Source organism: Monodon monoceros, unplaced genomic scaffold (genome assembly GCF_005190385.1).
Source record: "Monodon monoceros isolate NGI ecotype Baffin Bay Population unplaced genomic scaffold, NGI_Narwhal_1 Super_Scaffold_2, whole genome shotgun sequence".
Taxonomy (NCBI): Eukaryota; Metazoa; Chordata; class Mammalia; order Artiodactyla; family Monodontidae; genus Monodon; species Monodon monoceros.
In genome coordinates this window covers 20,738,623-20,752,170 of record NW_021703776.1, presented here as the reverse complement: position 1 = coordinate 20,752,170, position 13,548 = coordinate 20,738,623, and the positions used below count along the sequence as shown (strand labels likewise).

The 13,548-nt window shown below is 40.8% G+C and overlaps 1 protein-coding gene across 1 annotated transcript in view; it reads left to right on the top strand.

The window, feature by feature from the left end:
* Positions 1-13,548, top strand: part of MAGI2 (membrane associated guanylate kinase, WW and PDZ domain containing 2) — a 1,340,884-nt gene that overhangs the window by 1,164,903 nt on the left and 162,433 nt on the right. The window contains exon 12 of the mRNA XM_029233155.1: positions 6,265-6,454. Within this exon, the coding sequence (XP_029088988.1) occupies positions 6,265-6,454 (190 nt within the window). The remainder of the gene's footprint in view (positions 1-6,264; positions 6,455-13,548) is intronic.

Below are 13,548 nucleotides of genomic sequence, written 5' to 3'. Positions count from 1 at the left end.
TAAGAATAACTTGTCTTACTTTCCTATAAAGACAATTCTGTCTGTTTTTTAATATTTTTACAAAATGAGCATCAACACTCTTCAGTATGGTGTACTGAAAATACTTTAGAAAACTTTGTTTTACCCCCTGTCAGAAATACTATCGTTTTTATCACATTGAATTTTTAAAAACAGTACAAATTATAAGCCCAGAGGTCTTGACCTGCAAGTTAAGTCTGGTCCACAAGAAATGTACCTGTATATATATATTTGTGTATTTATATTTACTTTTTAATGTATACAGAGCTAAATATGTGTGTGTGTGTGTGTTTGTGTGTGAAAAAAATTTTTTTTTCCTACCAAACCTGACAATCACTCAAAGTGGTGCTTCTGAATCTTCAGAAACCGGTGAACTCTGCCATCACCTAATCTCTCTGGGCCTAGTTTCTTTATGAATCGTCCTGAAATTTTGATGCTAAGGTACCAGAAGGCTGGTATTTTAATAATCTTTTTGTGAGGCAAGTTTAGCCAAGTTGCCTTCCCAGCTAGAGATGATCTTTACTTGCCGTTAGATTAAAACTAGTAATTATCCAAGTCCCAAGACCTGGGACTGGTTTTCTGGGATCCCATCCTATAGTGTGTTAGAATAGTCGACCCTAACTGGAATGGCTAAAACTCATGACTGGCAGAGAGCTTAGCAAAGTGATTCAAGTAACAACAAAAACAAAACAAAACAAAAATCTCAGGGGATCACATCTTCCACCTACTTTTCATTCCTCTCAGAGTAAGCAGCTCAGACAGCAGTGGCCCCTGGTTTGGCCAGTGAGTAGGGAATTCTTGGGTTAATTGCTTCCCTTTTTTCTTTTACTGAGGAAATATTTATTTAACTGCTTGATTTTCTCATTTTAGAAATGGAGATATAATTTTGCATACTTTTCAAGTGCAATAACTGGCTTAATTAAATAACATGGCTTTAAAATTATTTGAAGACAAGTGAAAATAAAATATTATTGAGCCCTGGAATATGCCTGAGCTCCAGGTTCCTCTCAAAGACAGATGAGGAAACCGGAGCTGGTGATGAGCAGCTGAGCTGTCAGAACATTCCAACCAAGCATGTCCTCATTTAGCATTCGGCTCATCTGGTCCACAGAGAATATCAGATGGGAAAACTAGTCTCACTTGGGCCTAGTTAAACCACTTAGTGATGCATGTGATTTTGAAAGAGGTATTTTAAATGAAATTTGTTTTATCTTGACCAAACTCTAAATAATTCCTTCCTTTCACCATCAGAGTTAAATCTGTGCTCTGTGGTTACACACATCTTTATCTAATTTAACAAGGAATCTTGCAACCTCATCCTGGTGCTACAATTATGCAATCTAGTGATTTCCTTATATGCACCACATTTACACAAATGATGCCATTTGGCATAATTACAGCATTTGCTGTCATTACAGTAATTACATCCGTACTCAATAATTCCAAAAAAAGGTTTTATGAACTTAATTTACAATTAATCCTGAACCCATACATCCCTACAAAAGCCAAGGCTTGGAGTTCCAGGTCCTAGGCTAAGTGAAGATAGAAGACTGTCAATTTAACATCCTCCATGTATCCACCAGAAACTCTTCAGACTCGGGACTGTAATGACAGGCAGTGTGGTATAATGGTTTAGGTTGCAGGTTCTGAAGGCTTACTGCCTACGGTCAAACTGTGCTTCTTCTCCTTACTAGCTATCGTACCTTCCACTAGCTACTTAAGCTTTCAGTATTTCAAGTTCATCTATAAAATGGGGATAATAATAATACTCCTCTCATATGGTTACTCTGAAGAGTCTGTGGCTTAGTCCATGTAACATGCTTAAAGCAGAGCCTCTGCATGCTCAAAAATATAAACTATTGTCATCCTAGAAAGCAGACCCTCCATGCATAAACCCTTAATAAATTAATCACCCTATGAAATGAAGGTAGTTTGCAAAACTGTTCACTTCAACAAATATATATATAAACACATACCCACTGTATTTGGATTTATACACTCTCTCTGAAAGAGGATTGATGACATCCTTAGGATAAGGAAATGTTACCTTGAGTGAGGTCTCTCCTTCTCCCAGTCTTGTGTCACTTCCTGACACTCTTCCGTCCTACTGATCCACACCTTAAGCTAATCCACATCAAGATAGTCACTTCTGGGGCTTCCTTGGTGGCGCAGTGGTTGAGAGTCCGCCTGCCGATGCAGGGGACGTGGGTTCGCGCCCCGGTCCGGGAGGATCCCACATGCCGCGGAGTGGCTGGGCCTGTGAGCCATGGCCACTGAGCCTGCACGTCCGGAGCCTGTCCTCCGCAACGGGAGAGGCCACAGCAGTGAGAGGCCCGCATACCGCAAAAAAAAAAAAAAAGATAGTCACTTCTGTTTAACAAGTAATACATTAATTATAGTGGGTTCTCAGTCTCTCCATCTGGAAGGAGTCCAAGTTCATTCTTCAAGTACTGAATCAAGCCAAAAGCCTTCATCTCCCAGCCCTGCCCTAAAATCCTGAGGAGGTGTATTTAGACTACCCCAGCTTCTACAGGAAGCAAACAGTTTGTAGAGTTTTCATGGGGAGGACAACTTCCCTTGTTCACAAGCCCTCTGTTCCCAGTGTGCATCCTAGAATCAGAAGGTGGAGTTAAAAAACATCAACCACACCATGATCAGGTTTTTCTGTTTTACTCTTTGATATCTCGTTGTGGACTGTATGTCCACCCTGCCCACTGATACTTCAGTGACTATCCTTTCATACAGTTAGACATTCACTCATTCGTCAAGGCCAACAGAGATACAAGGCTCCTGCCATATAAAGAAAATGATTTTGTTTTCATGTTTCTTACTCTAGTTATGTGTTTATAAATATTAGCCTAGGTAAGGACACCACTGGGACTGGACAAGATTCAATCAGAAGCCTTGTTGAGAGGCAAACGCCGGCAGGAAACACAGTTCTCTAGAGGTCAAGGCCAGGAAGACTCTAGGTGGCATAAGGGGATGGGATCAGAATCTAGGTGGTTCACGAAGATTGAGAGGAACAAGTGAGCACAAGGTGTCCGGCTAGAAAGCAAAAGTGCAAAGACCAAGCTATCTAAGAAAGTAGGGAGAAGTCAACAGAGGGCACCTTTCAGATCAGCACACCAGTCCCAGAAAGCAGAGGGTGCCCTCTGATCCCAGGGCAGGGGGTTTGCTCCGTGGTCTTCTGCGTCGGAATAACAAATAACTCAATTAGGGGGCAAGGGTGTGAAGGACTACAAGTCTGCCTTTTCAGTATTTCACGGGCGCTGTGTTTTCTGCTCTACAGTCTTACAAATCCCTGACAGAGTGACTTGAGGGTTTATGCATGGCACAGCAAGACACTGTGAATGCTTTACTAAGCATGAACTGGAATCAGTGAATTTCTCCATCTCTGCTACAGAAATTGTAGAATTTGTCATTCTGCCACAGAAACTTTCCCAAACAGTGCCCAAAGCGTTATTTATTTTGTAGTTTTCAGAATGTTTTTTAGAATACTAATATTTCACCTGAACCATGTTTGCTCCAATGACTGTACGTGGACAGTGCATATACCAGCAAGACTTATGGAGGAATCAGATAACCCTCCGTGGAAGATGGGAGAAAGAAATAGACATTTGCTGAAGTCCTATGATGATACTACAGCAATTCAGACCACATTCCTAATTTATTTACTTTTTAGAATTTAGTATCTTACGTTTGGAAACAGAAGGGAGAAAGTCATAGCCAGAATGCACCCACATGGTGCCTAAAGTCAGTTAAAGTGAAAAATAAAAAAATACGCCTTTAGCCGCGATGTGGGTCTTCCTGTCATAGCAAAGGCACAGAGAATGGATGACCAAAGGAACCCACCATGGCTTCGTAGGCAAATTTTGCTTTCAAATGAATTATGAAGCGCATATTTAAAGATTTTTACTAAACGGGAGCAAAAGGGTCACTGAGCAGAAAATTAGCCAGAGCTCTAAACAAATTTACCAGTTATTCCCCTCAATGTATTATTATTGCAAATAGCACTCCCATTATAGTTATAGATTGGTTTCTGACCCAGGGTCTGCCACTGACAGCTGCTGGACCTCTCTATGTTCCTAGAGATTATGTTTAATATTAGGGGTTTTCCATCTTTGTTAGCTATAGAACCTTTGTTCAAACGAAAGCTTGGTCAGTAGCCCATATAGAAAACAAAATGAAGCCAGTTGTCTTAGTTTCTTCCAACAGCTATAATAAAATACCATAGACTGGTGGCTTATAAAAAACAGAAATTTATTTCTCATAGTTCTGGAGTCTGGAAGTCCAAGATCAAGGTTCCAGAAGATTCAGTTTCTGGTGAGAGCCCACTTCCTAAATGGCCATCTTTTTGCTGTAACGTCACCTGGCAGAAGGGACTACAGAGCTCTCTGGGGTCTCCTTTATAAGGGGACTAATTCCATTCATGAGGGCTGTCGCCTCATGACCTAATTATCTCCCCCAAAGCTCCACGTTCTAGTAATATTACCTTGGGTGTTAGATTGTCAACATAGGAATTTTGAGGGACCTCAAACATTCCGACTGTAGCACCAGTCTTATTGAGAGAAGGGTCAATGACCCATTTCTTTCCCAGTTTGCTGGCTTACCTGACACCTGCCACAGTCCCAAGTACATAAGTGAGTCACAGGGACCTTTGTGTTACACAAGGACACAGTACATAGTACCTCAAATCCTCTCTACCTTTAAAACATTATCACTGATCGGTGACAGCTTGCTTTGGAGCCCTGACCAAAATATAGCCATCATGAAAACAGAAGCAGGACAGTGCAATAGGGGCCCGAAAGTTAAAATCCTGTCAAGCTCAAAATAGTGTGTATCAAAACTGGTTTTAAAGAAAGAACAAGTGACCATATGTTACTGATGATTTCATTCGGTCACTAAATTTACATTTTCTGAGCACTTGCTATATATTGGTAATACAACAGTGGGAGAGACTGCATCCCCTGCAGTCTCTCCCCAACATAATCTATTTGCGGAGACAAAGGTAGACTCGCAATTACGATTGAGTGTGAGGGGTAGGTAGAGGGTGCTGTGGAGCACCCAGAAGGGACAAGTAACCAGATCAGGAATGGTCAGCAAAGGCCTTCTAGAGTAGGTGTCTCATCTGAATCTAGTATCCAGGTATAATGAGGATGGGAGATGGAAGAGTGGAAAATGGGTAAACTTTGCAGGCAGAAAGAGAAAGTATGCAAGGGTTCAGAGGCTGGAGAGAACCTGATGGATGCCAAGGAATGAGAGGAGAGACCATCAGTGGATACAAGAGAGAGAATCAGGACCTGGGCCCTCAGGAGCCACTGTATCCCACTAGAGAGCGGCCTGAGGACCACGCTCTCCCAGTGCAGATTTTTAGACAAGAGGGTACCCTAATATCATTCTGCACACAACAGGTTTAGTCAAAGCAGAAAAGCTGAAGTTGAGTTTGAATGAACAATCAGTTGATTATTGAAGTTGGCTGTGCAAACAGGTGATCTCGGTGAACGCGGCTTTCTCCTTGATAAAAAGGAATGAGTCCCTGCTCTACCTCACGGGGCTATAGTGAGGATCAAAGAAGGTAATGTATATGAAAGAGCATAGTATTCTACAGACCATTAATAAATTATGATGGTAGCAGCAGCAGCATTTTGGAGAAGAAACCACCAGATCAGCAGTAAATGAGGCTTCGTAGAAGATTTTGAACAATTCAAAAATCCCAAAGGGTTGTATAATTACTTATAAACTGTGAGGAAAGTGATTGAATGTTCAAGTATAGGAGGTGGTTCGGATATGCATAGGTATCAAATGGATGCATGCAGACTACTTCATCTTCTTCTTTAGTAAAAATGGTGTAATGAATTGGGGCCATCTTAGAAAAGGAACAATACCATACAGTCATAAGCACTTAAAGATAAATTATCTTGAGATACATATTGTCTTTATTTTATAGGGAGAAAAAACAGACTCTGACAGATTAAGTGATTTGCTGAAAATTAGTAGGTGACAAGGTTATGAAAGTTTACATTCAAAAGTCAGGCAACACATATATTTATAACCATCTGTGGTGCTTTATTATATAGAAATAGAATCTCTCAAGGCACTTATACCAAAGTTTTGAATGTTTTGTGAAAGAAAAGTCTACAGGGCAAGAAAGTCAAACTTAAAGGTGAGGCCTGTGGTATGCGACAAGGGAAACAGCAAGAAAGAGTTCATTGTCAGTCATTTTCTCTGTTCTCTTTCACTTTCCAGATAACAGACCGATGGGAGAATCAAGGCAGTCCTCAAACGAGTCTATCTGCTCCGGCCATACCGCAGAACCTGCCCTTCCCACCCGCCCTTCACAGGAGTTCATTTCCTGACTCAACAGAGGCCTTTGACCCAAGGAAGCCTGACCCATATGAGCTCTACGAGAAATCTAGAGCCATTTATGAAAGTAGGCGTAAGTGAAAGCCACAAAAAACAAGGGTGTATTAATAACAGCTGAAGCCCTGAGAGGAGATATATTGAGGCTGAAATGATCTGGCGTGGTGATTTTATATTCTGAGGTTCAAAATGTGATCGAAACTTTTCTTTAAAAAAGAAAGAAGAAAGCCTGTCAACTCAAAAAAAGCTTATATCTTTTGGTTTTAAATTCTGTTTCCTATTTTTTTCCCCCTAAGCCCCTGAGAAAAATCAGGAATGTATTTGGGGGGCCAGGGGTGGGTAATAGGGGAAGAGGTTGCTAGTTTTATTTAAGCCACCAGATAATGAGAAGAAATGGTTGGGATTTTTATGTTTAATCTGATCTTGAATCTGAAGCCTTGATTTCCTTAGAGCCATGAATGTAGTCATTGAAGATTTTAGGAATGTGAGTAAAATGTTAGCCAAGTCCTTCCAACTCATAATGGTGAAAGTAATGGTTCCGAAAGCAGCACAGAGCAGGTACCAATCACTTCTACCTGAAATTCCACTTCTTGTTTAATGCACTGGGGCCCATTTGAAAGTTAGCTCATAAAATATCGTGTAAGCACTTGTCATCCTATTTGAAGGTCTTCTAAAATTATTTCATTGTGCTTTATAAATATTAGAAAACAGAGCTTTTTAATATTGCATATACGTTCATTGTGCCTCTTTCCACCATCTCACAGGTCATCTCTTTTGAATGTTAGAGGACAGGAATCCAAACGGCATGAATGTATAATATATGAGGAGAATACACAGTACAATATGAACTTGAGTAATGGATTGAAAAAACTAGCCTAGTGAGAAGGGTTTGGTTCCAGGCGCTCCCATTTACGGTCTGCTGATTTCCTTTGTTTTGGTGTCCCGCCAGTGTCTTCTTTCCAACTTTATCATCTGAAGCATGAATAGCAAGTTTTAAGTTGTGTGTTATCTCAGAGGATCTCAAATCTGCTTACTCTTTGATGAGCCCAGGGGCTGAGAATTATACCCCCAGCTGGTAAGGGGAAAAGTAGACATATCCCTTTGCCCATCCTCTACAACTCTGTAAAAGTAATTTTGGTTGATAAACTAGTTAGGACAGCAGGCCATTGAGAAATCATCTTTATCAAAATGAACCTCCACCACCCCGCCCCTCTGCCACTTTATAAAAATAATTGGCTATGTCAGGCCTGCTGTATTTGATTCTTCTCCTTCTGGCAGAACGACTGAAATGTCTTTAAAGGGCTGTAGAGTTAGAATGTTTTTGCTGTGATAGAATTAGAACGAAGTAGGCATTTTTCACTGTATAATACAGGGTATGAATTCAGGGTATTAATGGTCACTATACTGAAAAAACTTGACAAGATTTCAGCACAGTTCTTAATACTTTTTCTGCTTTGATAACCAAGTATTTATTGAATACCCACTTGGCCCTCAGTACCATGAGGAGATTCCAAAGTTGAGTAAAATGTCCTGCTCTCACGAATTTAACTGGGAGACAAGAAGAATAAGTATAAACAAGTAGAGATCAGGATACAGGTGAAGTTCTAACTCAGAAGGTGGAATATATCATCCTCCTGTCCTTGGCTTGTTGAATTCTGTGGTTACCTGTAGGGAGCGGCAAGAGATGCTTCCTCCTGTTTTTGTCCCTTCATTAGTCATTTGTTCCCATCCTTTTGCTGTTTCCTGACCAATGCAAGGCTTTATTATTCAGGACAAAGGCAATGTTGGTATTTATTCCGCCTTTTCTCTATGGTGTCTGATGCTGTTGTGTCCTCAGTTTGTGAGCAGGAATTGTGCATGACCTTCTTTTCAACCCTAAACGAATTCCGATTTCTTTAGCCAGCCCCTGCAATGCTCCTTCTCTTCATTGCCTTTCCGCTCCTCACCTGTAACAAGCCTAGCAAACCAATCTGCCTTAACCTCCCACGACTTTATCAGTCCTCCTCTGGGAGCTTTGTACCCCCTTTGCTTTGCGTCCTAAGCCACTTGAACAACAAAATCCTGACTGCCCGCGGAGCCCTGCATGTGCTCTGCAGCTGCCTCTCTCATCTCACAACCCCCCCGCCTCACTTCTTGCTTTCTCAGCTCTCTCTAATGTTTCTAAGGTCACGAAAATGTTTTCAGGGTCACAACTCTTAGGAGCCAAAAGAGGGCAAGCTCATTTCCTTTCCCATCCTTCTCTTTCTATCCTGTTATTTCATGACACTAAATGGAGTGTGAATGAAACACAGAAATCATGTCAAGGTAAGAAAAACTCTGCCCTGAAGATGAAGGAAACCAAAAAAACACGACACCACTTTCTCTAATCTCTGGATAGCTAATCGGTTCAGTCTGTTTTTCTCAGTTTCACATGCCAGGGTCTTGATAGAACAGAACAGACCTTTGCCCTCTATATACAACCTGTTGTATACAACCCTCTATATACAACAATTCTCTCATTTAAAGTTTCAGAGCAATGCTCAAAAACAAATGTTTTGTAATGAATGGAGGGAAAGCTCAATCTATTTCTCATCATCTTCAGATAGGGTTTTCTTTTAATGACCGTGAAATGCATGCATCTAAACAAAAGACCCATATTTGAAATTTTGTGAACCACTCTATTCTTATTCTTTTGAATTACCTGCATAACATTTAGCTTTGGCTCTATTTATTCTGTGTCCCCAAACTTTTTCCTTGGAGAAAAAATAGTGGGACCACAGAAAGTACGGAAGGGAATCCTAACCAAAGCTGTCTAAACCAAGTCCTTTGACATTTTCCCTGACCTGTAGTGATCTCATGGTATCCTCCTTTACAGCTAGGTCTAATGCTGAACAGAATTTTTGCATTCACGTTCAAAACTGGGTTGCAGTAACCAAATAAAAGAATGTACCTCCACCCACAAGCTTCTGCTATACGGAGCTACAGAATGTTTGTTATATCCAGGCTGTCAAGAAGTATTTGGATTCAAATCACTAGTCCCCTGCAAATGATGGAAATTTATCAAATGATGTAAATGATGCTGTGCCTCATTTGGCTCGTAATTAGATTATGCTGACATTTTAATAGGCATGTACAAGACATCTTAATAAAGATGTATTCCTGAAAAAAAAAATGCTGTGATTTTAAACAAAGACAACCGTAGGATACTAGAGCCACAGGAAACAGAACATGGCAAGTACAAGCTTACGAGGGGAAGGCTAGAAACACCTCCTGTCTTCATAGGGTCTTCTTATGATGACATGGGACTTGAGAGGAAGAGGATTCTTCCACCCAGCAGGCAAGGCAATGCCTCTGACTTCAGAGCATCAGGCAGAGTGCCCAGAAGTGGCATCTTCAGGCTCCATATCAATTAACAAGAATGTATGAAACAGTATGTGTCTAGACTCTGCTGCGTGCTCCACAAGAGAAAAATCATGAGACGTCATCTCTGCTCACATGAAGCTTACAGTGAAACTGGGGACAAAAACATAGGAAAGCAATTCCTGAATGACATTGTATTATATAACAGAGCAAATAAGTATCAGTATTTTAACAAGCAAAATGTGCAGTAAATATAGACAATAGTTTAAATATAATTAGACAGTTAGACCCATAGTTTCCCGTTCCATGTGCAAAATTGATATTTAATCAGGAGAATGTCTTGTGTTAAATATCTTTTAATTATCAAAAATGTCATTGGTTCTTATTGGAGAGCTCCCCGCAAAAAGAAAGTTTTTCCCGATTGACTTCATTCCACCTAAGCTTAAAGCTTGTATACATAATAGAAGAACCATGCCTAAATAGTCTGCAGAGAAATTTTGACCAGTGGCGTTTCTGGGTTTCCATGTTAGTTATTCAACTAACATGACCCTATTATCATTACCAGCAATTTCCAGAAAGTAGCAAAAATCTACCCACCCTCATCTCTATCTAGTACTTTTAGATAAATCTCACTTTCCTTTGTGTAATAGCCTCTGTTGATAATTGACTTCTTGCTGTTTCCGTTACATGGATTTTTAAAAATTGAAAGCAAAGAAAAATACCCACCTTTGTGTAATGAGATAAGCCATGGTATTTATTTATTTATTTATTTTTTGCGGTATGCGGGCCTCTCACTGCTGTGGCCTCTCCCGTTGCGGAGCACAGGCTCCGGACACGCAGGCTCAGCGGCCATGGCTCACGGGCCCAGCCGCTCCGCAGCATGTGGGATCTTCCCGGCCCAGGGCACAAACCCGTGTCCCCTGCATCGGCAGGCAGGCTCTCAACCACTGCGCCACCAGGGAAGCCCAAGCCATGGTATTTTTTATTCCTCCTTTTCCCATAAATCTCATGCAAGAAAGACTAATTTTCTTTGCAGTTACAAGAGGAAAGGCTTGAATTGTCTGGGTTTGTATGCTAACATTTTAACTGTTGGGCTCCGTACACCATTTCTAACATTGGGGGGAAAAGACTATTTCTAAAGGCCCTCACTGCTTTCCGTCCTCCCATCTCCTCCTGCCATTCTTTCTCTATATGTGATTGCATCATTGCTTCATCCACATCTGTCTGATATGATAGGAAACATTTTATAGTGGCCTGCTTACCCGTAAGACTGCTTATTGCCAGTTTGCCTGAGACAGTCCTGCTCTGCATTGTCCTGGCATAATTAATAGCTCCCCTTTCACGCTCCAGACTGTCCTCATTTGATATGACTTCCGTTTACTACATAGTCTGTTAAAGAGATAGACATCATTACTGTCCAAGAAAAGCATACATCTAAATTTGAATACAAATTTTAAAGCCTACTCAGATAAATAATTTCTTTCAAGCTAATTGGTTTGGCTCCCTGAGTTTTTGTCCGTACATGTTTTATCCCTAATTTCAGGTAAAGATGTATGTGGTAACTTGTTTTGGTAGCCAAACACCCGGTGAACTCCTTCCATACCCAGAAAACCATACAGATGTGCAAGTCTAGAGCACAGCAAACTAAGTAGAAAATGTATGGCAGTGAGGCCTTACTCATTTAAGTGGAGAAGAATTCTCATTCTTATCAGAGAGAATAGATCAGGTTCATCATCACAATCACAGGACCAAAAGGGAGTTAATTTTGTCTGTCTTTCTGCTCCTCAGGAAGACTGTACGCACATAACTGCGGAAAAATGGCTATCCTGGCTCCTCTTTCTAATGCCAAACAAGGCAATACAAAGTGTTTCCCAAAGAAAATGAGTATGGCTTACTTTGGAATCTTACAAAATAAAGTTTTGATCATGCTAAGGAACTTGATCATTTAGGAATGAGGGCCCTGTCCTGCTGCTTCACTTTTCTTTAAGTCACACTTATTCTAAAGTTTTATCTTGTCACCTCAGCTCATGGGACCATTTCTTGGGCATACTCCCCACTGCAGCCTCAGAAGCTGGAGCAGACAAGCTGAGGAAAACCAAAAGAGGCGGAGAAGAAAAATCCTTATTCCCTGAAACTCTTCCCTAATGATTCTGTCCCTTGGTATGAACCCAAGTTGAATTATGACTGAGGTTGTCCAAACTTTTTTTTCTTCACATTGAACCTTGGTTATTATGAATAAACAATTTATGAGGTACAACATGTCCAAACTCCTTTGCAGTAAGACATCACTCAAATGTAGATCATAAAAGTGTCAGGGATCCATATGGTATAATGTGCCTTCTGGTAGGACCTCTTTAGAACAGAAATTCCTCTGGAATTTCCTCAAAATGAGCTCACACAATCAGTCTTTCTTTTGAGAAATTAGGAAGCATTAACCCATAATAAGCAATGAGTATTGTACCAAAGGTGGTAATCAAGAGTAACCACAGGCCAGTTAAAGAGCATAATGGAGGAACGAGACTTTTTAATACTATATTTGAAATGAAATTGTAATTGATAGCTGATCAGAAATGGACCATTGTGTTTGTCACATCTGTGGCCTTTATCCTGCACTTTTGTTGTTCATTGTGGAATTCTTTCATTGTTCAGTATTGTAATGTGCATATAATTCATAACTTATCCCAAATGGGTGGTGGTATTTCTAAACCATCTGTTTTTTCTGCTGCTCTTTCCTTGTTATTAGTGAGCAAGAGTTGTAGTTTGCACTGTCTCCCATCCTAACGGCAGAGCTATTTGGGAAGCTGGGGTGGTGTAAAAATACCGTACACTGCAGCACAGCGCTCGAGGCTCTAAATGGAAACTGATGGTGGGAACCATAACACATATGGTAGATGCACTGGGCTCAGAACCAGAGCTGTGAAGCTTCTGCTCGAGCCTTCTTTTCTCCATTCTCCTTTGCCCTTGTGGTTAAATACTCAATACAGTCAAGCTGGAAACATCAATAGGTTTAGGGAAGGTTTTGATCAGTTCATGGCTGCGCAGCTATTCAGTGATCATGAAAGGCTGCCTTGGCTTCTAGGAGAACATCTACACATCTGAACGCTGCTAGATCAAGCCCTGGCCAAATGTGCTTGGACACTGTTGGTGTCCAGTGGCCTGTGGGTGGCCCAGTACTACCCGCAGATGTTCTCTGGAGCACTACTTTATTTTAGTGAAAAATCAAAATAAGATGATATGTAAATGTTAAGACATTTTTATCAGTGACTTTAATATCAGAATCATAAAAAGACCAGAAAAATTTAATAACATTATCATTTAAAATGTCCTCAACTGTACTATGAAGGTTAATTTCCTGTACCTTGTTCAGGAAAACCGTTATTGCTGTCTTGAGTGTAATTTATGTTATGGTTTGATCTGTGAAAAAAAAATTGCCTTTCAGTCAGAGTTTCTGATACATCACATTATGTGTCACTTTGCAGTTATAGTATGTTGAAAAAGAGATCAGTAAGTCCAGTTAAGTTTGTTTGCCATTTTTCATATGTAAATTTTAATTTGGAAATCTAATTTCAAAATTAGTATTTTTGAGGGCTTCCCTGGTGGCGCAGTGGTTGAGAGTCTGCCTGCCGATGCAGGGGACACGGGTTCGTGCCCCGGTCCGGGAAGATCCCACATGCCGCGGAGCGGCTGGGCCCGTGAGCCATGGCTGCTGAGCCTGCGCGTCCGGAGCCTGTGCTCCGCAATGGGAGAGGCCACAACAGTGAGAGGCCCGCATACTACAAAAAGAAAAAAAAAAAAGTATTTTTGAGTAGCTTTGTAAATAACTAGGGTATT